This window comes from Eptatretus burgeri, chromosome 7, assembly GCF_056783735.1.
Source record: "Eptatretus burgeri isolate ZD-2024b chromosome 7, Ebu_testis_v1, whole genome shotgun sequence".
In the NCBI taxonomy this organism is placed as follows: domain Eukaryota; kingdom Metazoa; phylum Chordata; class Myxini; order Myxiniformes; family Myxinidae; genus Eptatretus; species Eptatretus burgeri.
In genome coordinates, this window is record NC_140967.1 from 82266966 (window position 1) to 82294224 (window position 27259).

Genomic DNA, 27259 nt, shown 5'->3' on the forward strand with positions numbered 1-27259 from the left:
ATTATCCGAGCAAAGACATTGTCTGGCACTGAGAGCAGCGTCACCCCTCGGTAGTTGGCACTGAGAGCAGCATCACCCCTCGGTAGTTGTTGCAGTCCTGCCGATCACCCTTCCCTTTCCAGAGAGGGACAACAAGGCCCCTCTTCCAGTCAGTTGGGATGATGCCTGTGTTTCAGGCAGAGCACAGAACTGCATGCAATGACATGAGTACAGCATTTCTACCAGCCTTGAGAAATTCAGCATTGATGCCACAGATCCCAGGAGCTTCACCCCATTTCAACTGGTTCACCACAGAGTTTCCACAAACGAAGGGGGATCGCAGTTGATTGGAGGGTCAGCAATCGGGAGAGTAACACTCCTGACATCCAACTTGACAGCTGGTGGATCAGCCTGGTGCAGCTGCTCAAAGTAACCGGCCCAGCGAGTCTTCACTTCGGACTGCTCTGTCAACAGCCTACCACCCTCCACTCTAACTGCAGTACACTGAGGAACGGGATTGGAGGAACACAATGCGTGAATTCCCCTGAAAGCAGGACAAGAATCATTTGACCACAAGTGATGCTCTACCCCCTCACAGATTCCTCGCACATCGACCTCCTTGCCTCAGCTTCCTGAACAGCTCAGCTGTGCCATTCAGCCTGACCCTGTGATTCTGGTCAATGGTATCCAGTATCCCTTTGAGAGACAAAATTCTTCTTCACCCTACAGAGAGTTCCAAGACATCCACCGGCAACATGAAGAATGGTGGTGTTGAAGGCACTCCACAACACTTCATGATTCCCCAAAGCACCTGGCCTCCCCAAATCCTCACTCAGCCTGTTTGCAAACTCCTTAGCTACCCTCTCATCCTTGAGCTTGCCAACATCCAGCCTAGGCCAGGATGGTACCATTCTCCTGGATTTAAGGTGCAGCTTTAGAGTTGCTACAACAAGCCTGTGGTCAGTATTGAGGAACTGAGCACTCCGGTAGACCCTGCAGTTCTGGATCATCCTCCAGCGACCGTCAATGAGGACATGGTCAATCTCCTTTGCCACACCGCCAGCGTTGGAATACCAAGTCCAGCGATGAGCTTGTGGGCACTGAAACAATGAACCAGCCACCCTAAGTCCATGACTTCTTGCAAAGTCAAGGAACTTAGTGCTTTCAGGTTCACAGTTCCAGACAAATGGGGACCAACACACGTCTCATAACCATCCCTATCAGTTCCAGTCGATGCATTGAAATCCCCCAAGACGAGAAGTGTATCTCACCTGGGGCACTGATCAACCACAGACTGGAGTGTGGCGTAGAATGTGTCCTTCACGGTGAGATCACTCGCCTCAGTCGGAGCATAAACAGAGATCAGGGAAATGACACCCAAGGAGTAACGAATCCTTAATCTCATAATACGCTCGTTGACCGGTGTTACCTCAATTATCATTGGGGTCAGCTTATTGGACACAGCTACAGCAACTCCTTGGGTATGGTAACCATCAGAGTGACCAGACCAATAGGAGGTGTAACCACCCACCATTATCTCGCCGCAATCCGGTCTCCGAACCTCAGAGAGAGCTGCAATCCCGATGTCCAAACGCTTGAGCTCAGATGATAACAGAGACAGGTGATCATCCTGTCTTCGGGATAGGATATTCCAGGTACCCACCCGAAGAGACCGTCTCAGGTTAACCCAAGGAGACCTCAGTCTGGTGGACGGCACCTCAGCACCACCCCGACCCACACTACCGCAATCTGACCCGGGAAGGTTATCCCATGGTTTTCCTCCTCTCAAAGATTGGGGGTCCCGAAGCCTTTGCCCCAATCCCATCATCTGGTGAGCTCCCCTGCAGAGGGCAGCTGCACATGAGGTATTCCCATGGAGTGGGTTTTCATATCTTTTGTCCTTTTCATGTTTTGCGGCATGAAGGTTTTATAGTGGCTGGAGTGCAAATCTTGCCACCAACCTCGATAAAAATGTAACCTGACTGCAAGAGGACGTCCACAAACACAGTTGGGCACGAGATATGGATGGCCGTTGGCTCACAAGGAGCTCCTCCGCCGTTTGACAGGTTTTGTTTTTAATCCTGGTGTCCATATCATACACCATTCTCACCAAGAAACTTGGTGGGGGAGACGGTTTCGTCATCGACAACCCGACCATGAAACAGGTTAGTACAGGTTTACATGGTACCTTCAGCAAGTCACAGATCTAATCTGGCCTTATCTGACAATAACAATCCGTCAAGCCTGTACAATTATACCAACATATTATTACTCACCCATTCGCACTTCCTCCAGATATGTATATCCAATTCAATTTTGAAACAATCCATTAACTCCACTGCCACCAGCCTTGCAAGGAGACCATTCCATGGTTTCTGCATTCTCTGAGTGAAAGACCCCTGTCTTATTAACAAGCTAACTCTTACTACTTTCCTTTTAAACTGTGCCCCCCTTGTCTGAAAATTATTCCACAATTATTTTGGCTTTAATCCCCATCATAATCTTAAACATCTCCATCAGATTCCCTCAGAATCATGTGCTTTCAAATCGAAATGAAAAAAATTGTAATGTGATTCAGCATTCCTTTATTCATTAATCTATGGGCTGACAGCAGCTCAGATGTAACATAGTCACCTCTACGCTGTCTCGCCTAAGTTCACCACATGTCCTGGTACTAAAAAAGAAAAAACAGAAAGGTCTTACATCAGATTATCTCAAAACCTCGTCATGGTTCGGAAGGAACGTGAAAGACCGGATTTTCTATTTGTTCACTTTCACTTGTGGGCGTCACAGATCCCACAGCACCCTTTTAATCAACTGCTCATGTGCGTCATCATCCAAAGAACAATTCTAATAAATGGTGGAAGCACATGAACACCAGCAACTCATCTGTGTAGCCTCAGTAGTGATGCAACCTGCAGACCCTGAAGTAGCATTCCCTAGATAGACAGACAGGTTTGTGAAAAGTTATCTGAATAACACAGCTATGAAGCTTTCACCAAAATTGGAATAAAAGTCATCCACTGGAAACCTGCCAGGTGACCTCATCATTACCCAGGCCACTGAAGGTGGAGTGCACGGAGGTGATGTATTCACCCCTGTTTGTTATTTGCATTGAGGATTGAAGATTCACAACTATATTAGTTGGTCTGGTCTGTTGTTCTGATTGTCTGTCTGTCCGTGTGTTTGTATGTCAATTGCCTACAGCTCAGCTGAAAGCCTGTTTTTTTGAGGTCAACAGGCCAAAAGGTCATGGTCCCATAGATCGTCAATGTTCAACTGATTCACTTCGTACACACACACACACACACACACACACACACACACACACACACACACACACACACACACACACACACACACACACACACACACACACACACGAAACATGTGTGGTGTGATGAGTACTCTGCCAATTCCGATTGGAAACGGACAACACAAAAGTGTCACCACCAAAACAGAGGCTTCTGCCCAGTGATTCTATCTAAATGACAAAGATTATATGGTCATCATCAGCTCGACATCAAACAGAAACACCAATCCTCATCATTTCCCCACCATTATTTGCCCTCATCAAGATGTTATACTGATAAATATCGAACCAAGATGTTATATCGATAAATATCGAACCAAGATGGTATACCGATAAATATCGAAACAAGATGTTATACCGATAAATATCGAACCAAGATGTTATACCGATAAATATCGAACCAAGATGTTACATCGATAAATATCGAACCAAGATGGTATACCGATAAATATCGAAACAAGATGTTATACCGATAAATATGTAAACAAGATGCTCTCCAGATAAATATCTAACCAAGATGTAATATCGATAAATATCGAACCAAGATGTGATACCGATAAATATCTAACCAAGATGTTATACCGATAAATATATAACCAAGATGTGATACCGATAAATATCTAACCAAGATGTTATACCAATAAATATCTTACCAAAATGTTGTACTGCTCAATATCGAACCAAGATGTTGTTCCGATAAATATCGAACCAAGATGTAATACCGATAAATATGTAACCAAGATGTTATACCGATAAATATGTAACCAAGTTGTTATACCGATAAATATGTAACCAAGATGTTATACCGATAAATATCTCACCAGGATGTTATACCGATAAATATGTAACCAAGATGTTGTACTGCTAAATATCTAACCAAGATGTTGTTCCGATACATATCTAACCAAGATGTTATACCGATAAATATCTAACCAACATGTAATACCGAGAAATATCGAACCAAGATGTTATACCGATAAATATCTCACCAAGATGTTGTACTGCTAAATATCTAACCAAGATGTTGTTCCGATACATATCTAACCAACATGTTATACCGATAAATATGTTACCAATATGTTCTCCAGATAAATATCTAACCAAGAGGTTGTTCCGATACATATCTAACCAACATGTTATACCGATAAATATGTTACCAATATGTTCTCCAGATAAATATCTAACCAAGATGTTCTCCAGATAAATATCTAACCAAGATGTTATACCAATAAATATCTAACCAAGATGTTATACCAATAAATATCTAACCAAGATTAAGACCGATAAATATCTAACCAAGATTTTATACCGATAAATATCGAACCAAGATGTTATATCGATAAATATCGAACCAAGATGGTATACCGATAAATATCGAAACAAGATGTTATACCGATAAATATCGAACCAAGATGTTATACCGATAAATATCGAACCAAGATGTTATATCTATAAATATCGAACCAAGATGGTATACCGATAAATATCGAAACAAGATGTTATACCGATAAATATCGAACCAAGATGTTATACCGATAAATATCGAACCAAGATGTTACATCGATAAATATCGAACCAAGATGGTATACCGATAAATATCGAAACAAGATGTTATTCCGATAAATATCGAACCAAGATGTTATACCGATAAATATTGAACCAAGATGTTATAACGATAAATATCGAACCAATGTGTTATCCCGATAAATATCTAACCAAGATGTTATACCGATAAATATCGAACCAAGATGTTATACCGATAAATATCGAACCAAGATGTTATACCGATAAATATCTAACCAAGATGTTATACCGATAAATATCTAACCAACATGTTATACCGATAAATATCGAACCAAGATGTTATACCGATAAATATCTAATCAAGATGTTATACTGATAAATATCTAACCAACATGTTATACCGATAAATATCGAACCAAGATTTTATACCGATAAATATCGAATCAAGATGTTACACCAATAAATATCGAAACAAGATGTTATACCGATAAATATCGAACCAAGACGTTATACCGATAAATAGCGAACCAAGATGTTATACCGATAAAGATCTAACCAAGATGTAATACTGATAAATATCTAACCAACATGTAATACCGATAAATATCAAACCAAGATGTAATACCGATAAATATCTAACCAACATGTAATACCGATAAATATCTAACCAAGATGTTATACCGATAAATATCTAACCAACATGTAATACCGATAAATATCTAACCAAGATGTTATACCAATAAATATCTTACCAAAATGTTGTACTGCTCAATATCGAACCAAGATGTTGTTCCGATAAATATCGAACCAAGATGTAATACCGATAAATATGTAACCAAGATGTTATACCGATAAATATGTAACCAAGTTGTTATACCGATAAATATGTAACCAAGATGTTATACCGATAAATATCTCACCAGGATGTTATACCGATAAATATGTAACCAAGATGTTGTACTGCTAAATATCTAACCAAGATGTTGTTCCGATACATATCTAACCAAGATGTTATACCGATAAATATCTAACCAACATGTAATACCGAGAAATATCGAACCAAGATGTTATACCGATAAATATCTCACCAAGATGTTGTACTGCTAAATATCTAACCAAGATGTTGTTCCGATACATATCTAACCAACATGTTATACCGATAAATATGTTACCAATATGTTCTCCAGATAAATATCTAACCAAGAGGTTGTTCCGATACATATCTAACCAACATGTTATACCGATAAATATGTTACCAATATGTTCTCCAGATAAATATCTAACCAAGATGTTCTCCAGATAAATATCTAACCAAGATGTTATACCAATAAATATCTAACCAAGATGTTATACCAATAAATATCTAACCAAGATTAAGACCGATAAATATCTAACCAAGATTTTATACCGATAAATATCGAACCAAGATGTTATATCGATAAATATCGAACCAAGATGGTATACCGATAAATATCGAAACAAGATGTTATACCGATAAATATCGAACCAAGATGTTATACCGATAAATATCGAACCAAGATGTTATATCTATAAATATCGAACCAAGATGGTATACCGATAAATATCGAAACAAGATGTTATACCGATAAATATCGAACCAAGATGTTATACCGATAAATATCGAACCAAGATGTTACATCGATAAATATCGAACCAAGATGGTATACCGATAAATATCGAAACAAGATGTTATTCCGATAAATATCGAACCAAGATGTTATACCGATAAATATTGAACCAAGATGTTATAACGATAAATATCGAACCAATGTGTTATCCCGATAAATATCTAACCAAGATGTTATACCGATAAATATCGAACCAAGATGTTATACCGATAAATATCGAACCAAGATGTTATACCGATAAATATCTAACCAAGATGTTATACCGATAAATATCTAACCAACATGTTATACCGATAAATATCGAACCAAGATGTTATACCGATAAATATCTAATCAAGATGTTATACTGATAAATATCTAACCAACATGTTATACCGATAAATATCGAACCAAGATTTTATACCGATAAATATCGAATCAAGATGTTACACCAATAAATATCGAAACAAGATGTTATACCGATAAATATCGAACCAAGACGTTATACCGATAAATAGCGAACCAAGATGTTATACCGATAAAGATCTAACCAAGATGTAATACCGATAAATATCAAACCAAGATGTAATACTGATAAATATCTAACCAACATGTAATACCGATAAATATCAAACCAAGATGTAATACCGATAAATATCTAACCAACATGTAATACCGATAAATATCTAACCAAGATGTTATACCGATAAATATCTAACCAACATGTAATACCGATAAATATCTAACCAAGATGTTATACCGATAAATATCTCACCAAGATGTTGTACTGCTAAATATCTAACCAAGATGTTGTTCCGATACATATCTAACCAACATGTTATACCGATAAATATGTTACCAATATGTTCTCCAGATAAATATCTAACCAAGAGGTTGTTCCGATACATATCTAACCAACATGTTATACCGATAAATATGTTACCAATATGTTCTCCAGATAAATATCTAACCAAGATGTTCTCCAGATAAATATCTAACCAAGATGTTATCCCAATAAATATCTAACCAAGATGTTATACCAATAAATATCTAACCAAGATTTAAGACCGATAAATATCTAACCAAGATTTTATACCGATAAATATCGAACCAAGATGGTATACCGATAAATATCGAAACAAGATGTTATACCGATAAATATCGAACCAAGATGTTATACCGATAAATATCGAACCAAGATGTTATATCTATAAATATCGAACCAAGATGGTATACCGATAAATATCGAAACAAGATGTTATACCGATAAATATCGAACCAAGATGTTATACCGATAAATATCGAACCAAGATGTTATACCGATAAATATTGAACCAAGATGTTATACCAATAAATATCAAACCAAGATGTTATACTGATAAATATCTAATCAAGATGTTATACTGATAAATATCTAACCAACATGTTATACCGATAAATATCGAACCAAGATGTTATACCGATAAATATCGAACCAAGATGTTATACCGATAAATATCGAAACAAGATGTTATACAGATAAATATCGAACCAAGACGTTATACCGATAAATAGCGAACCAAGATGTTATACCGATAAAGATCTAACCAAGATGTAATACCGATAAATATCAAACCAAGATGTAATCCCGATAAATATCTAACCAACATGTAATACCGATAAATATCTAACCAAGATTTTATACCGATAAATATCTAAGCAAGATGTTATACCAATAAATATCTCACCAAGATGTTGTACTGCTAAATATCTAACCAAGATGTTGTTCCGATACATATCTAACCAACATGTTATACCGATAAATATGTTATCAATATGTTCTCCAGATAAATATCTAACCAAGATGTTGTTCCGATACATATCTAACCAACATGTTATACCGATAAATATGTTACCAATATGTTCTCCAGATAAATATCTAACCAAGATGTTCTCCAGATAAATATCTAACCAAGATGTTATACCAATAAATATCTAACCAAGATGTTATACCAATAAATATCTAACCAAGATGTAAGACCGATAAATATCTAACCAAGATCTAAAACCGATAAATATCTAACCAAGATGTTATACCAATAAATATCTAACCAACATGTTATACTGATAAATATGTAACCAAGATGTTGTTCCAATAAATATCTAACCAACATGTCATACCGATAAATATCTAACCAACATGTTATTCCGATAAATATCTGACCAAGATGTTATTTCGATAAATATGTAACCAAGATGTTATACCGATAAATATATAACCAAGATGTAATACCGAGAAATATCTAACCAAGATTTTATACCGATAAATATCTAACCAATATGTTATACCGATAAATATCGAACCAAGATGTTATACCGATAAATATCTAACCAACATGTTATTCCGATAAATATGTAACCAAGATGTTATACCGATAAATATGTTACCAAGATGCTCTCCAGATAAATATCTAACCAACATGTAATATCGATAAATATCGAACCAAGATGTGATACCGATAAATATCTAACCAAGATGTTATACCGATAAATATATAACCAAGATGTAATACCGATAAATATCTAACCAAGATGTTATACCGATAAATATCTTACCAAAATGTTGTACTGCTCAATATCGAACCAAGATGTTGTTCCGATAAATATCTAACCAAGATGTAATACCGATAAATATCTAACAAACATGTTATTCTGATAAATATGTAACCAAGATGTTATACCAATAAATATGTAACCAAGATGTTATACCGATAAATATGTAAACAAGATGCTCTCCAGATAAATATCTAACCAAGATGTAATATCGATAAATATCGAACCAAGATGTGATACCGATAAATATCTAACCAAGATGTTATACCGATAAATATATAACCAAGATGTGATACCGATAAATATCTAACCAAGATGTTATACCGATAAATATCTTACCAAAATGTTGTACTGCTCAATATCGAACCAAGATGTTGTTCCGATAAATATCGAACCAAGATGTAATACCGATAAATATGTAACCAAGATGTTATACCGATAAATATGTAACCAAGTTGTTATACCGATAAATATGTAACCAAGATGTTATACCGATAAATATCTCACCAGGATGTTATACCGATAAATATGTAACCAAGATGTTCTCCAGATAAATATGTAACCAAGATGCTATCCAGATAAATATCTAACCAAGATGTTATATCGATAAATATCCAACCAAGATGGAATACCCATAAATATCTAACCAAGATGTAATACCGATAAATATCGAACCAAAATGTTGTACTGCTCAATATCGAACCAAGATGTTGTTCCGATAAATATCTAACCAAGATGTAATACTGATAAATATCTAACCAAGATGTTATACCAATAGATATGTAACCAAGTTGTTATACCAATAAATATGTGACCAAGATGTTCTCCAGATAAATATCAAACCAAGATGTTATAGCGATAGATATCTAACCAAGATGTAATACCGATAAAAATCTAACCAAGATGTTATACCGATAAATATCTAACCAACATATTATCCCGGTAAAGAGGTAACCAAGATGTTATACCGATAAATATGTAACCAAGATGTTCTACAGATAAATATCTTACCAAGATGTTATACCGATAAATCTCTAACCAATATGTTATACCGATAAATATCGAACCAACATGTTATACCGATAAATATGTAACCAAGATGTTATACCGATAAATATGTAACCAAGATGTTCTCCAGATAAATATCTAACCAAGATGTTATTGCGATAAATATCTAACCAAGATGTAATGCCGATAAATATTTAACCAAGATGTTACACCGATAAATATCTAACCAATGTTTGTTTTATCCCGATAAATATCTAACCAATGTTTTATACCGATAAATAACCAATGTGTTTTTTTTGTTGTTGTTGAGGGTTTAATGGCGTGATCAGAGCCAGGAGGCTATATCCACGCCACGCACCAGAATCTGGTAATACGACCTTAACGAGATAGAGCTAAAGCACGAGATAGAGCAAGAGATAGAACTGGAGCACAAGATAAACACGAGATAGAAGCAAAGCACGAGATAGAACTAGAGCACGAGATAGAGCTAGAGCACGAGATAGAGCTAGAACACAAGATAGAGCTAGAGCACGAGATAGAGCTAGAGCACGAGATAGAGCTAGAGCACGAGATAGAGCTAGAACACAAGATAGAACTAGAGCATGAGATAGAGCTAGAACACAAGATAGAACTAGAGCATGAGATAGAGCTAGAACATGAGATAGACACGAGATATAACTAAAGCACGAGATAAACACAAGATAGAACTAAAGCACGAGATAGAACTGGAGCACAAGATAGAGCTACAGCAGGAGATAGAATAAGAGCATGAGATAAAGCTGGAGAACAAGATGGAGCTGGAGCTGGAGCTGGAGCTGGAGCTGGAGCTGGAGCTGGAGCTGGCAGGGGGGGGGCAGCAGCCTGGCCCCCACCTCCCCGCACAAGCCCCCTTCCTTTGTTTACCAACCAATGTTAACTACATTCGTCATTTATCCCCCGTCACAGAAGGATTCCGTTCCATGAGCCCAATATGACAACCAGTGGCGGCTCTTATAAGAGCCGGATCCCAATCAATATACTCCATGGCCTTACCTAATAAGGTCTACAAAACGTCCTTGTACACGTCATTTTTGGTGTACACTACTCCTTGTGAAGAAGTCCCCTGATTTGTGCACGTGTCTACTTTGACGTACACCGTGTCAAAACTTTTCTTTCAGTCCAGGTAACAGTACCGAGAAAAACGTGACACGACCGCGAGGAGGAGCACAAAATTGGTCCTTCAGTATTAATATATAGATTATTTGACCATGACTACGTCTATTAATTACCTCTATTAATTATGGACTATTGGAACATACCTTTTATACATGTAGACCTTTCAAGCCCTTCCACCTTTTAGACCCCTTCAGTCCATTTTAAACCTTTTATACTTTTTGGACCTTGAAGACCCTTTCGATCCTTTAAACCTTTACACCCTTTAGACCCTTTAAGATCCTGAAGACCGCTAAGGTCCTCAAGAACCCTAAAACCATTCAAAAGCCCTAAGACCACTAAGACCCTTAAAACCCTTCAGACCATTTATAGCCTGAAGACACTTTGAGACGCTGAAGACTCCAGGACTCTTAAGACCCTTTCATTATATTAGTCCCTATATAACCCGAAGGCACTTTAAGACTCTTAAGACCTCGAGGACCCTTTTTAACCCCAAGCCCCTTAAAACCCCCAAGACTGCTAAGACTCTTGAGGACCCTAAGTTCTTCTCCTCAAACTGTTTGTGAACAGGATATCTCAAAACGTTGTGAATGGATTGAGATGAAACTTGGTGGACAGGTTGAGTGAGTGACAATGACGAATTGATTAGATTTTGATGAAGATCTGGATCCGGATCTTGATACCAGAATGTTTGAAGTGATTCTTCACCATTGAGAGATAGGACTAAAAACGACATATTGCACAATATCTCAAAAAGTTGTAGACGGATTCGGATGAAACTTGGTGCATGAGTTGGTTAGGTGAAAAGAACAAGGCCATTCGATTTTGGTTCAGGTCTGGATCCAGATCCGGCCTATCAGTATCACACAAAACGTAAACTGTTCAGCCTTGCAGAGGTTTGGAATGTTTGGATTCCATTCATCATAACCCTTTGCTACCATTTTCAGATATGATTAATTGTTTTTCCCCTTTTGTAATCATGTGCATGTTTTCATAATCGTGGATACCTTTTTTTGTAGAAGCCCATGATTGGAGAACAAGGATAATTAACAACTTGTGTTTTGTTGAAACATTTGCAGGTCTTTTTCAGAAAGTTTTGGCAAACATATCTTGATAAGCATGCCATGTTTAAGTGAGTAGATGAGTACATTTCTCAATCGATAATTCTTGGCCTATTATTTTAAGTAATTGTTATTAAAATATTCTGCAGTTACATGATTGTGCTTAACAGCCCCTTAATTGAGCAAAAAATATTTCCAACTTCCACATTCTCTTCAATCTCATTTCTCCTTCCAAATCCTCAAGAGAGCTGTTGACCACCATTTTAGATCATCACCCATCCAGAACCATGATCTTTTCTACCTCTATTAATCCCCTCACCCCTGCTGCATCAATATTGTTCACCCCTGTCCTCCCCAACTGCTCATTCCTCCCCAAATCCATTATTTGTACAAGTTCCCCCTATTTTGTTTTTAAACCATGATGTTGGTGTTTCCCCTATCTCTCCAGTGTTCCTTTTGTTCCATTGTTTCCTTACCCATTCAGTGTTCTTGCTCTTCCACAAGCCTTGACTCTGTATTTAAAAAAACACGAAAAAAAGCTATAATCAGTTTACTTCCAATTATATAAGTAAAGTCATTCAATCCATCATTGCTTACAATGTCGTATTTGCTCTTCTGAAACGGTCTGATATTTGTCCATCACTTTGAATTGCATCCTGGTTACTCAATTATGGACATTCTGTTTATTGCTCAGCAATGATCAGACACCCTAAATCTCAAAGAAAAAGATCAGGATTGTCTCCCTAGACATATCTCAGGCATTTGACAGTCTGACATCCTGTCCAGCTTATAAAGCTTTCTGTGTGATCCATGCAAATCGACCTTTGTACCTGGTTTTATGACTTCCTCAACTGAAGCAGGCATTGCTATCAATGTAATCCTCTCCTCTCCCACTGGAGGCTGGAGGGTCCTAAGGCAGCGTCTTAGTCCCTTTTTTGTTCCTAATATACATAAATGACCTCTCCGGTGCTCTGGAATAACCACTATTTTTTTTTTTGCAGACACCTACACACTGTGCTGGACATTACCCCATCCCAATGACAGGCATACAGCAGTTGTACCACTCTCTGCTAACTTGGAATTCATTAGATGCTCATCTTATACTCGTAAATTGAACATGTCTTTCAATCCTGGCAAATCTAGCACTCACCCTGTCACTCTGGAAGGATCATCAAACAAACCCACCTCTCGATTTCCATAGTCAACCACCTAATCAGGTTCAATGCCTTGACCCTCTAGGCCTCACCATCAGCAGCAACCTCTTCTCGGCAGATGAGATAGCAAAGCTGGCCTCCAAAACCAGCCAAAGACTGCCATCCTCCATTGTTCCAAGTCGTTCTTCAAAAAAAACTAGTACTACTCACAGCGACCAAAACCTTTTTGCAGAACTCGATGGAGTACTGCTCTCCCTTCTGAACTGGCACCCCTTCAGATCTGCATCTTCTCGATTCTGTAGAATCTATGAACCTCCCAATGTCATTGCTATTTCCAACTACAAAGCAGAACACAAGAACGGCACTCGGTGGAGAGCATACCTCTGCCACGCTGAACAGTTTATGATTTGTATCCCACGGATAGGCCGGATCTGCATCTGGACCTGAACCAAAATCTAATCGGCTTGTTCTATGTCACTTACCCAACTGTTCCACCAAGTTTTGTCATCACCCATCCACAACCTTTTGAAACATCGAGCTATACTGTATATCGTTTTTGGCCCGACCACTCGATGGTAAAGAATCACTTTAAAAATTACAGTATCTGGATTCGGACCCATATCCTCACCAAAATGGAATTAATTTGCCCTTGCCACACACCCAACCTATCCACCAAGCTTTGTCCAAATTGTCCATAACGTTTTGAGATATCCTGCTCACAGAAAGACAGGCAGACACACAAACAGGGATGAAAACTCCACCCTCTGCCGTACCAACGGTCATCCCCCAGACTGGCAAGCAGCAGCTTCTTCGCTCACTGCAAATATGGGTAAAATGACAAACTGGTCCAACACGTGGAACATGTCTTTCAATCCAGACAAATCTCACACTCTCACTATGTCTCTTCGAAAGGACCGTTTAGAAACCCCCCCCCCCCAATAAAGAAGAAGAAGTCCACTGGAAGAAGTCCTTTCTTTCAAGCTTCTGGGTCTCGCTATCTGCCATGACCTTTCCTGGTAAAGCCACATTTCAAACCTCGCCTCCAAAGCCAGTCGCTGACTGGGAATCCTCCGTCGTGCAAAGTCCTTCCTCGGCCCACCTGAGCTCCTGACGACTTACAAAGCTTTTGTCCACAGCCTGATGGAGTACTGCTCTCCCCTCTGGGCTGGTGCTCCTGCCTCCCACCTTTCTCGGCTTTACGCTGTGGAAACCAAGGCATTTCGGATCATTGGCATCTCCCGCAATGAGGCTGAGTCTTTGGGCCTCTCACTCAATCACCGCCGGCTGGCCAGTGGTCTTTCTGTTTTCTACCGTCTCCTCTCCAGCCTCCCCCCCTGCTCTCTCTGCGATTTGTTCCCAACACATTTCCACAGGGCACTCAAGGTCCGCCAACAACCCCCTTCTGGTAAAACTATCAAAATCCCGAATCACTGCTCACCTTCACTCTTTCATTCCTCTTTTTTTCCCGCCTTTGGAATAAACTTCCTCACTCTATTCATTCCCATTCTTCCCTCTAGGCTTTCAAAACAGCTGTTCACCACCACCTTTTATCATCCCCATCCAAATCCTCGATCTTTTCTACCCCTGATAATCCACCCCAAACCCACCTCCTTCAAATTCCCTGCTTTCCTTCCTGAAAGTCCCTGTAATGTCCATCTTCTATTCCCCATGTTCCCCGTCCAATCCCTCTCCCTTCCACAGATCTCCTAATGTCTCTGTTCTCCACCGTTTTGTCCCTCCCACTCCCTCCTCTATTGTCTCTTGCCCCCCTTGCTGTGCGTTGTGTGTTCCCTCTCACACGAGCCTTGACAAGGTATACAAAAAACCCCTCAAAAAAACACAACTTCCATCCACCTTCGGTGGCAGAGGTAACTCGGGCGCAAGGCCTGTTGCTCTCACATTGTATATCCGTCAGTGGCCTCCAGGTCTTTTCCACAGACTCTCCTCTGGTCTTGGTCAGCCCTCTAACCCTTTCCTTGTCCTCCAGGTCACAAAAACATTATTCCACTAATCTCTTCCTTTTTAAACTTCCCAAATCAATACCTACTGCCTGCATCCACATTTTGTTGCAATTCTCTCTCGTTTGTGGAATCGCCTTCTTGAGGCTGTTCAATACCAAAATCTTCCCTCTTGAGCTTCAAGTTGAGAGCACACCACCATCTCAGATAAATTTTTTTCACACGTTTATGCAAGACTAAGTTCTTCCCACCAAGAAACACTGATAGTTCAGATAGAGCCACAATGGTTCTTCTTCACACAGATACCCACCAGGGTACATCCCCACCCCTTCGTTAACCCCGGAACGTAACATTACCCCTTTCCCTCCACAGGATCTTCCTTGACTCTGCAATGTCCTTCTTCCTGGATGAGTGGCATTAGTATAATGTCCACAAGGGGGAACCAAGCACATAGGACAAATATAACATGCACCTGTAATAAAGCTGCACATATGTGAGACCCCCCAGTGGAGGCACAGAACAGACACAAAACATTAGATTATAAAACATGAATCATTTAACTATTTGCACAGGAGCGAGATGGAATTCCAGAAATCCTTATGCCAAAAATTATCATCATGACTCCATTTCACAATCTTTCCTCTGCAAAAAGCATGGTTGGCTGACTCTGTCAATACTGGTATTTTATACAAAATCCACGGCCATTGGTAAAAAGGCGGGAAAGCTTGGATGGCTTTGTGGCACAAGGGTCACATGTCACGTACAGCCAGTTTGGAGGTCAAGGGACAGTATATATGGCAGGGACATCGCGAGATGGTCCTGCTGGCAGGTGCCATTATGGGGAGGAGTGGGAGAGGGGAGAGGTGTATGGGATGGAGGATGTGATGTGTGTGGTCTCTTGGGACAACTGTTCCAATCATAACAAGGAGTATAAAGCAGAAGTAATCCTCTCTATCGACATCTAAACATGCCCCCGAACCACCTATGACATCAACAACGAAGGTACTCTACTTGACCCATTGCCATTTCACTTGTTCTCACTGGACCTACCGATCTGGTGGTCATTCCTTGCCGTCCTGTGATTTCCTCCACTATTCTGACATCTTTGTTTTATTGTCCTGAATTCCCGTCAGAGACGGTTTACGATTTTTTGGGGCCCTGGGCGCAAAAAATATTTCGGGCCAAAATCCCCCCAAAAAGAGGACTCCGTGTTATTTTCACTGAAAAAAGCACAAAAAAGAGTGATATTTTCACTCAAAAAAAGAGGACTCCATATTATTTTCGCACTTGCTGAGCCTATGCTGTTTTAGACTCCACTGAAAAAAATCCGGAGGAATTCCTTTGTTAAATTTAGAGGAATTCCCGGAGTGTATTGCGACGCATGATGAGGCGTCGCTCTTCCCCCTCCTCTTCGCTCTCCCCACCCCCTTCCTCACTCCACCCACCCTTTCCTAGCTCTCCCCTTCCTCACTCCCTCTCCCCCACCCCTCCTCTCCCTCCATCTCCCTCCTCTCTCTCCCTTCCTTTCCCTCCTCTCTCTCTCCCCTTCCTTTCCCTCCTCCTCCTCCTCTCTCTCTCTCTCTCTCTCTCTCTCTCTCTCTCTCTCTCTCTCTCTCTCTCTCTCTCTCTCTCTCTCTCTCTCTCTCTCTCTCTCTCTCTCCCCCTCCTCACTGTCTCTCTTTCCTATCTCTCCCTCTCCCCTACCCCCTCCCTCTCTCCGACCCCTCTCTCTCACCCCCCCCCCCACTCTTTCTCTCTTTCTTCCCTCTGTGATGTTTGTCTCTAAATATGTGCTTCATTGTGGTAGTCCAATAGATGTGTGTTAGATCCCGGGTATGTTTGTGCTGGGTATGTGTGTGGGATGAGGGAAGGGAAGGGCGTAGGTAGGAGGGAGGAGAAGGGATGAGGTGGGAGTCTGGAGGGGGATGGGCTGATAGGAAGCAGGGGAAGGGGTGTGGTGGAAGTCCGGTTGGAGGGGGTTGGGGTGGAAGGAGGCAGGGCATGGGGTGGGATGAGGGAGGGGTAGCGATGGGATGGGAGTTTGGAGGGAGGGTGTACAGGTGGGGTGGGAGGAGGTGGGAGGAGGGAAGGGAAGGAGTGGGAGTTCAGATGGAGGGATGAGTGGGAGGAGGCAGGGGAGGGGTGGGAGGAGGAAGGTTAAGAGTTGGGAATCTGGGGGAGGGGTGGGATGGGAGGAGGCAGGGTGGGGTGGGAGGCGGGAGGGGAAAGGGTGGAGTGGTATGAGGGAAGGGAAGTGGTGGGGTGGGAGTCTGGAGGGAGGGGATAGGGGTGTGGTGGGAGGAGGTGGGAGGAGGAGGGGATGGGGTGGGAGTCTGGAGTGAGGGGTGGGTGGGAGGAGGCATGGGAGGGGTGTGAGGAGGGAGGGCCGGGGGTGGGGTAGGAGTCTGGAGGGAGGTGGCTCCGTTGAGAAGAGGCAGGGCATGGGATGAAATGATGGAGGGGAAGGGATGGGCAGTGCCATATATACAGTGCCTTCAGAAAGTATTCACACCCCCATGACTTTTTCATATTTTGTTGTGTTCCAGCCTGACTTTAAAATGGATTGGATTTTTAAAAAATTTCACCGATCTACACAAAATACGACAAAGTGAAAACATGTTTAGAAATTTTTACAAATGTATTGAAAATGAAATCAAGACATATCCAATTTACATAAGTATTCAGCCCCTTGAGTCAATCTTTGTCGAAGCACCTGACAGCAATTACAGCTTCGAGTCTTCTTGGGTATGTCTGTATTAGCTTTGCACATCTGGAGTTGGGTATTTTCTCCCATTCTCCCTTGCAGATTTGCTCAAGCTCTGTCAAGTTGGATGGGGAGCGTCAATGAACAGCTATCTTCAACTCTTTCCACAGATTCTCAATGAGATTCAAGTCTGGGCTTTGGCTGGGCGACTCAAAGACTTTCAGATTCCTGTTCTGAAGCCATTCCAGTGTTGCTTTGGCTGTATGCTTGGGGGTCATTGTCCTCTTGGAATGTAAATCTTCACCACATTCTCAGGTCTTTTGCACTCTGAAGCAGGTTCTCCTGAAGGATTTGCCTGTATTTGGCTCCATTCATTTTTCTCTCTATCCTTACAAGTCTCCCACTCCTTCCTGCTGAAAAGCTTCCCCATAGCATGGTGTTGCCATCACCATGCTTCACGGTAGGGATGGTGTTATATGGCTAATGAGTTGTGCTTGGTATCCGCCGGACATTGCACTTTTCATTCAGGCCAAAGAGTTCAATTTTCATCTCATCGGACCACAGAATCTTTTGCCTCATGCTTTCATCATTTTTCATGTGCCTTTTTGCAAACTCCAGGCATGCTATCATGTGCCTTTTCTCAGGAGTGGCTTCCGTCTGGTCATTCTCCCATAAATCTCAGATTGGTGAAGTGCTGCAGAGACTGTTATCCTTCTGGCAGGTTCTCCAATCTCAGCCAAGGTTCTCTGTAGTTCTGTCAGAGTGGTCATTGGGTTGTTGGTCACCTCCCTGATAAAGGTCCTTCTTGCCCAGTTGCTCAGTTTGGTCAGATGACCAACTCTAGGAAGAGTCTGGATAGTTCCCTATTCTTTCCATTTCCTAATGATGGAGCTCACTGTGCTTTTGGGAACTTTCAACACTCTAGAAATTGTTTTCTCCCCTTTCCCAGATCTATACCTCCTCACAATTATATCTCAGAGTTCTATGGACAGTTCCTCGGACTTCATAGTTCCTGTAATTCTGCTCTGACATGCACTGTCAACTGTGGGACCTTTTATGGAAAGGTATATTTCTTTCTAAATCATGTCCAATCAATTGAATTAGCCACAGGTAGACTCCAATCAAGTTGTGGAGACATCTCAACGATGATCAAAGGAAATTGGAAGCACCTGTGCTCAATTTGGAATATCATAGCAAAGGGGTTGAATACTTATTGATGCAAGACATTTCAGATTTTCCTTTTTAATTAATTTGTAAAAAAAATTCTGAAAAAAACAGTCCACTTTGGTATTATGGAGTATTAAATGTAGATGTGACAATTTTTTTAAATTTAATCCATTTTAAGTTCAGGCTGTAACACCAAACATGAAAAAGTCGAGGGCTGTGTATACTTTCTGAAGGCACTGCAGAAAGAATCTGGCCATCCTTTGATCTCAACGCTTCGCGACGTCATTGGCCAAGCAGTGTCACGTGACTTTCAGGTGCCATTTTGTTTCCCATTCAATGGGCCTGCATTATATTCGGCACTGGTCTGAGTATTACCATCGAATTATCACGCATTAGTGCGTTTTATCAATTTTGATTGTGATTGAAATGGTTGTTGTGTGGCTATGGGTGTCATTTATGAGATGGACAGGGGATCACGATGCATCGTTTGATCAAACATGATGGAGTTCAAGAGGGCTTCCAGGCTCTGTTGGGCTGTTCGCTTCATATTATTCGCACATACGGGGGTGGTTGTCTCCTTCTCTCTGTCATTCCTTTCACTTTGCTTGCTCACTTGTGTTTCTTTCTTTCAGGCTTTGAAGCACTTTTCCTTATTAACTTTGGTGCGACTCGATAGCCACATACTCTGGCGGCACGAATCCGACCTGAAGCATTTCCTTTTGGTACTATCCTTTGCACTTTGTCTATTTGCTTCTCGCTACAGCATTCATTCTTCATTATTGGTTCTTTCCTGCATCTTCAGTTTCTCTCCTTTTGCTCTCATCCTTATTTCTTCGCCTTCTGTGCTTGTGCACCTTCGCCTTCACGTGCCTATGTCTGCTCGCTGTGTAGTTTGAACTTCAGTCTCATCTACATCATCCAGGTATCCCGCCATGAGAAGCATTGAAGACGTGCCACTAGTGATGTCACCGGCCTGTGAGGAAATTCAGGAGCTGTGGCTGCACGACAAGCGGGAGCAGAGCGGAGTGCGGAGGCTTCAGGTTTCAATCAGGACATGGTAACCAAAATCAACAAGTGTGAGGTGTGCAGGGGTCTGTCCTGTCTGCATCTATCTCTTTCTGTCCACATCTCATCGTACTGGCCAATCACTCATCCTCTCTCTTCCACATCGGATGCATGATGCCGGCATACTGTAGATTGATAAGTCACTGATAATGTTCTGAATGTGGGTATGTCGCATAGGGGATAATTTGGGAAAGTATACGTGCTGTGATTAATTGTTCGACATATTATGTCATTTCATTGTTTTCTCTCCTTGTAAATGGTTGCATTTTGATTACTGTGACTAAAAGCCATTTCCTCAAGAAACTGTGTCCTGACATACTCGGTCTGTTATGATGGCGGTATAAGACTGCTGTGGCGTTTGGCCAGCGGGATTTGTTATCTGAGTTCAATCTCAGGTGCGGTGATTCATTGTTGGTTCCGCTTAGTTGACTGAAAAAGGTTTGTTGTGTAACCGCCGGCCATGGTTCCCGTTTTCCCTCGCTTAACTCACCAGCATGGTAAATTGACCTTGGGTGCGAAGAACCAGCCATAGTTGAGAGTTGCAAATGGCGTCCGTGGTCTCTCGAAGACAAGCCGCCCTCTCCGAGTTATCCAAAGGCTACGTCCGTCACAATACTGTATGCGGTCGGGAAAGGAATAAAGGAACAGCAATTATATGTAGGCCATGAGGCAAGAGAATAGTTATGCCTTGGGGGTGGGTGTTGCACAGATGGGGACCACATTGGCAAAAGAATGTAGATCAGTGGTGGATTCATGCATGGGCATGCAGAGCCTATGCTTAGGGCCCCAAGCTCAACGTGGGCCCGGGCAGAGGCAGTGCGAGGGCTGTGCAACCCATGCAATCGCATGGAGCCCCACAACGTGGATCACAATCTTTCAAGACAGGGTGGGATCTCACCTTGTCAGCAAAACATATCAACTTGTGAGTGGTGATAAATATGGCGCTAAGAGAATGCTCCATCTCAAGGAAGGAAAGCACTGTGATGTAATAAATCGATTAAAAATGTTTTCCCCTGATTAAAAAAAAAAACTAGACAGGACTATTACAAAATTTGGGGGTGAGGTTAGGTTAGTGGTGAAAGCGAGTGGAATAAGAACTACGTTTAATGTTTACAAATACAACAATAATCTTTATAAAATTTATATAATTCCTAATATTAATACATATCCCCCCTCCCCCAACCCAACTCTGTCATTCCTTCCCCCTTTCTTCTTCAAGTCTTCAACTGCCTCAAAACCCAAGTCCTCCACCATTGGTCTTTTTCAAAGTATAATTATCTTGCAAAATTCAATTATAATTGAGTAAAATTAGGATAATCTCAGCTGGGAGACAAAAAAAAAAATGAATGGACCACTGGACCTGCAGCTTATCTGGGCCTTGACCGAATGCTGTAACCCAAATTTGGTAGAATTCTGGATGGTGGATTTAGAAAGGAAAGTTGTTGTAGGAATTTACGTGATTTTCCCAAGCATTTACTAAGTCGGCCATTTTGACAGACTTCCGGTCACATGATTGGCACGGCTTCTGCAATATAATTAACATCCCTACCCTCGCCTATTGTTGCAACTCAAATTTGGTGGCATTCTGACTGGTGGGTCTTGAGAAGAAGATTTTGGAAGGAATTTGCACGACCACCATTTTGACACATCTCCGGTCACCTGATCAGCAGAGAGGAGATTGGGACCATACTCTGTGCAGAGCGTTGATGCTGTTTAAGCAGTCTCCTAGGCTATTGGGCCCATTCCTGGACGGGTCGCGACTCCCACACAGTATACCAGCAAGCTGGCACTCATTTAGCTGACCTCGGAAGGATGACAGGTTGAGTTAACCCCACCTGGTATTAATTCAACAGCTGAGCGGCATTTGAACTCAGGACTTTCGGATCCAAAGCCCGCCACCCTAACCATTTAGCCAACACCAGGCATGTGATCGGCAGAGACTCTGCAATTTAACATCAGGAGCCTATCCTCATATTGTAACCCAAATCTGGTAGCATTCTGACTGGTGAGTCTGGAGAAGAAGATTTTAAAGGAATTCACACGATTTTCCCCAAAAATTGACCAAGTTGGCCATTTTGACACACTTCCAGTCATGTGATCGGCATGACCTCCAGAATTTAACATCCCTAGTGTTGTCACCCAAATTTGGTAGCATTCTGAGTGGTGGATCAGGAGAAGATTTTTGAAGTCTTTTTGACCTATTTAAAGTCATGTGACCAGAACGAGCTTTGCGATTACTGTTAAGAGTCAGGAGAAGAACATTGCTGCAAATTTTCAGCTGGATCGGCTCAGTGGTGTGGCCAGAAAAGTCGAAAAAGGAGATGGACGGATGGACGGACGGACTGTGCATGATGACAATACCTTATCTGGAATTTAAATTCCAGATAAGCTAAAAAAAATCCTTGTTTAAATGCATCATATTGGCACAAATCTTTCAAACATTTCTTGTGAAGCGAGTCGGCTGCAGTAACACATTGACAGAGTTGGCTTCATGTTGGCACAGGTTTTGCAAAATGTTTTTTCCACCCCTGTATCCATCTGCGAACGTTGACGAAGAATAATATAGACGTTTTCTTCTTGTTATGATGTAATGACCACATTAATCAAAGTTCACGAGTCTAAGCTTGTGGCCAAGTACGAAAGTCCCATGTAAGATAATCGTGGAAGAAAAGTGGTATAAAGTTCATTGACGTTTGATATATTGTTCATCAGCAGCTGCAATCTAATACCACTGAGATGAAAAAGCTGTTTGTTGTAAACAATTCTATAAAACAATTTCTCAAAGAATGTACAAGTACAGGATTGAGAACATACATGGATATACAAGGTACAGGAGGAGGCCATTTGGCCCATCATGTTTGTGCTGCACCAACACCATATACCATCACCCATCCATATGCAAGTCACCAACCAACAAGTTCGACCAATATCTCTGTACCCTCTATCTCCAATGCATATAGACACTTACCTAATTACAAGTTTAAAAAAATCTACTCTTTCTGCTGTCACTACCTTTGTAGGGAGACCATTCCATGCATTAAATACTCTCTGACTAAAAGAGGAGGAGGAGGAGGAGGAGGAGATTGGGACCATACTCTGTGCAGAGCGTTGGTGCTGCTTAAGCAGTCTCCTTGGCTATGGGACACAATCCTGGACAGGTCGCCACTCCGACACAGGATACCAGCAAGCTGGCCCTTATTACACTGACCTCGGAAGGATGGCAGGCAGAGTCAACCCCACCTAGGCCTAGCTCCACATCGAAGTGGGATTTGAACTCAGGATCCTGGGATCCCAAGCCCACCACCATAACCATTAAGCCAACACCATGCACATCATGCCTTATTATTTTCTCTTAACTCTCCTCTTCATTACTTTCAGGATATGGCTCCTGGTCCTATTGTTATGGATTTGGAAGCCTTTTGCACACAGACAGTCAGCAGCCCCCGCAGTTCAGTTATTTCGATAAGTATGTGTTTATAGTTGGGGTCCCAACCCTTATGTCTAATGGGAATTTCATGTGTGCGCTGCGGGTTTCTTTTTTAGTCAGGGATTTTTACAACAACAACAACAACAGCGGCACCGTCGCCTCCCTCCACCGACGCCATAACGCACGTGTTACTGGCTGCGCATGTGGGTGGGACCCCTCGCTCCAGAGCCAACTCCGCCCACGAAGGCAAGGGCGTGCCCTTCATCCAATCAGGCGGCTCATCGCCTCAGAGCCGACTCCGCCCACGAGGGCAAGGGCGCGCCCTTAGTCCAATCAGGAGGCTCATCACCTCAGATCGGGACTCCACCCAGAAGGGTGGGAGTTGCCCCGCCTACCGTGGGCCTGCCCAATGAGGGACGGTCAGCAAATCGCGCGATGCAACCGTCCAATCAGGAGGCGAGTGGCCAGGGAAGAAATCCCTCCCACCTCACGAGAGGAACGAATAACGGTCAGGGCGATGATTCTGGCTGGGTCTGCATCGCCTGGTATCATCTGATTCGTGGAAGCTTTTCCAGCCTTGATCGCCTGTCGCCTCGTCATCTCTCGCCTCGTCCGCCTTTGTGCTGGCTGGCGTCTGTCGCTCTATCCCTCGTCCCTGGTGCTTGGTGCTGCGTTGAGGCGGTGGGTTTGAGTCCCGCCATCGGACAAGCTTGACCAGACCGCACGAGGCGGACAGGTGCAAGTGCAGACTCTTGCCCTCAGCTCGCCTTCCCTCCCGAGCTGAAGGGCCAAATAAAGGCCGCGGCCACCATTTCTTTTGGGTGTGTGCGTGTGTCTGTGGGCCCAGTCTATAAGTAGCAATTGTTTAAGTGCCTTGTACATTACTTGCATTCCTTCTTGATAGTCGGTTTAACTCTGCTCTTTTTGTGCTCTCCTGGCCCATTATAAATAAACCCCGATTGTTCAATGTACCAGCTCGTTGTCTGTCACTTTCTTTCATTGGTTTAGCACGGTGTGTATTGGGAATTAGGGAGGCCTTGTTGCTGTAATTGTTCATTTGGACCGACGGATCTTGGTAATCCCCGCTCGGTTTACACCCGGATCGGGCTTGGTAAACGGCCCGTTCCACCCAAAGGTCCGTCGAGGGTGTGGTTTTCCCCGGTAGTTAGACGACGTGGGTACTTAGGTATATTTAAATTAGGCAATTAACCCTACCCCATGCCATCGAAATATTGGCGACCACGGTCCGCCAAGGGACCCGTGACCTTTCGGACTTATCCGAGAGTCAAGACCTACATTCCGGGGTGTTCGGTGGAGACGACCCTACTGCTCCCCCTCGTGGTCGTTTATCGCCACCGAAACCCGGCCACAACACTATTACTGTCTATTATACTGAAAAACTCTTCTTCACTTAATTTGTCTGCACCCTTCATTATCTTAAACATGTCAATAAAATCTCTTCGTAATCACCTATGTAATGTATAAATATGAGGTCTGTCTCCTTCAGTCGACCCTCTTGCTCCAGAAATCCAGTAGCCATATGCTGTACCTTCTCTATGGCAGGCAGCAACATCCTTCCTCTGATGTGGTGACTAACACTGTACACAATATTCTAAATATGAGGCCTCACTAGATTTCTTAACAGTGGTAACACTACCTCTTTTGATTGATTTATAATTTATCTCCCAATGAATCTACAACCTAAAACCCTGTATGCTTTACACATGGCTGTCTGGCACTGTGCTGTCTGCTTACCCCCCCCCCCCTGCACCTGCCACCACAATATCTGTAACCACCCCTAGATCCTTCTCCTGGTTGACATGCTCTAAAATTGCTCCTTGCATCATGTCATCCCATTTCTCATCGTTCTTTTCCATTCCCAGCAGATTACATTTCTTAATGTTAAACTGCATCTGCCAATCATTTGCATAATCTATTAAAGTATCTTGATTTTCCTGAATCTTATCACCACCCCCTCTGCTATCCACCTTACCTCCAAGTTTTGTGTCATCTGCAAATTTTGAAAGTGACTCTTTACCCCATTATCCAAATCGTTGATGTAAATAATGAATAGTAATGGTCCGAGTACTGATCCCTGAGGTACCCCACTACTTACATCCTCCCAGCAAGACATCCCCCCACTCACAGCCACTCTTTGCTTCCTATCACCAAGCCAGTTTGCAATCCAATTATCTACCTGACCAGCTGCTCCACTAGCCCTCACTTTGGCTAACAACCTCCGATGTGGTACCTTATCAAATGCCTTCTTAAAGTCTAGATATACTATGTCCACCGCCTTTTCCTCATCCACCCAATCAGACACTGCTTCATAGAACTCTAAAAGATTTGTTAAACAGGAACTACCTTTGGTAAACCCATGCTGACTTCCTTTAATTCGTTTGTATTTATTTAATTGGTTCCTCATCTGGTCCCTAATTAATGTCTCCAACATTTTCCCCCCAACTGAAGTCAAACTAACAGGTCTATAATTTCCCAATTATTCTCTGGATCCTTTCTTGAAAACTACAAATAATTCTACTCTTGAGATTTAAAAAGCAAACTTGGAGCAAATACAAATAAAATGAAAGCAAATAGCAAATAGCAAAGCAAATTAAGCTAGCCACAGAATAGAACGAGTGTGGCATTGCTTACATTTTATACTAGCCTCATATCCACCACTCATGTGATTCAAGCACAGCACAAAACTGTTGGGAGAAAATTGAAAATAAGGAAATGACAAAAGTGGGGAGAAGAAAGGTGAGAAAAGGATGGTTATAGGAGAAGAGCAGGAGGGAAAAAAGGAGAGGAGGTTGAGATGAAGTGAGGTTGGAGGGAAGAGGTGTAAGGAAGGAGGCGAAAGTAGTCAAAAACTTGAGTTTTGTTCATACACCAGTAGAGAAGCCCATCAAAAATGACAAGTTGGAATTATATGATTGAAAATATTCAAGGAGACTGGAACTTTTGATGTTTCATAGCAAGAAAAAAGCGTTATTTTACAACACGACATGTTCAAATGTTACCAATTTTCATTATTATCTTCTGGGACGTATTGTTTTGATAGTACAGCCTCGTGAACGTGCCAAAGTCTGAAACCTCGGCCTAGCGTTAGGTGTGCTTATACCTTCTTTATTTATTAGACATCCTAAGTATATAAATCTTACTCTGTACGTGTTACACATCATGTGCAGCGAATTTCACCTTCCTGTGCCTTGTATTTGTTGTTGTTTTAAAATGCTTCTGTACACCACCCTTGAGGCCCAGTTGCAAATCACCGTCTACATTTCCAATAGAAGAGACGTAATTACTCTTTTATGAAAAATGTTTTTCGAGTTTTTTTTTTATCCCCCAAAATAGACCATCGTGAACACAGTTGTGTTAAAAGATTGGCCTTGAAAACCACACTCAAATCGTCCTTATGAAATTGGACAGACAAATGCACAGATACACGCTGTGTTTTATATTGGTAGGTATTACGTAGATCATAGATGGCCTCATTCATGGGCTTTTTCTTCATCAATATGTCCTTA

General features: G+C 41.8%; 1 protein-coding gene across 1 annotated transcript in view; it reads right to left on the reverse strand.

Moving 5' to 3' along the window:
- Positions 1-20920, reverse strand: part of LOC147023641 (uncharacterized) — a 113649-nt gene extending 92729 nt beyond the window's left edge. The window contains exon 1 of the mRNA XM_085889269.1: positions 20796-20920. Coding sequence (XP_085745395.1) covers positions 20796-20835 — 40 coding nt within the window. The 5' untranslated portion in view covers positions 20836-20920. The remainder of the gene's footprint in view (positions 1-20795) is intronic.
- Positions 20921-27259: the final 6339 nt, after the last annotated feature.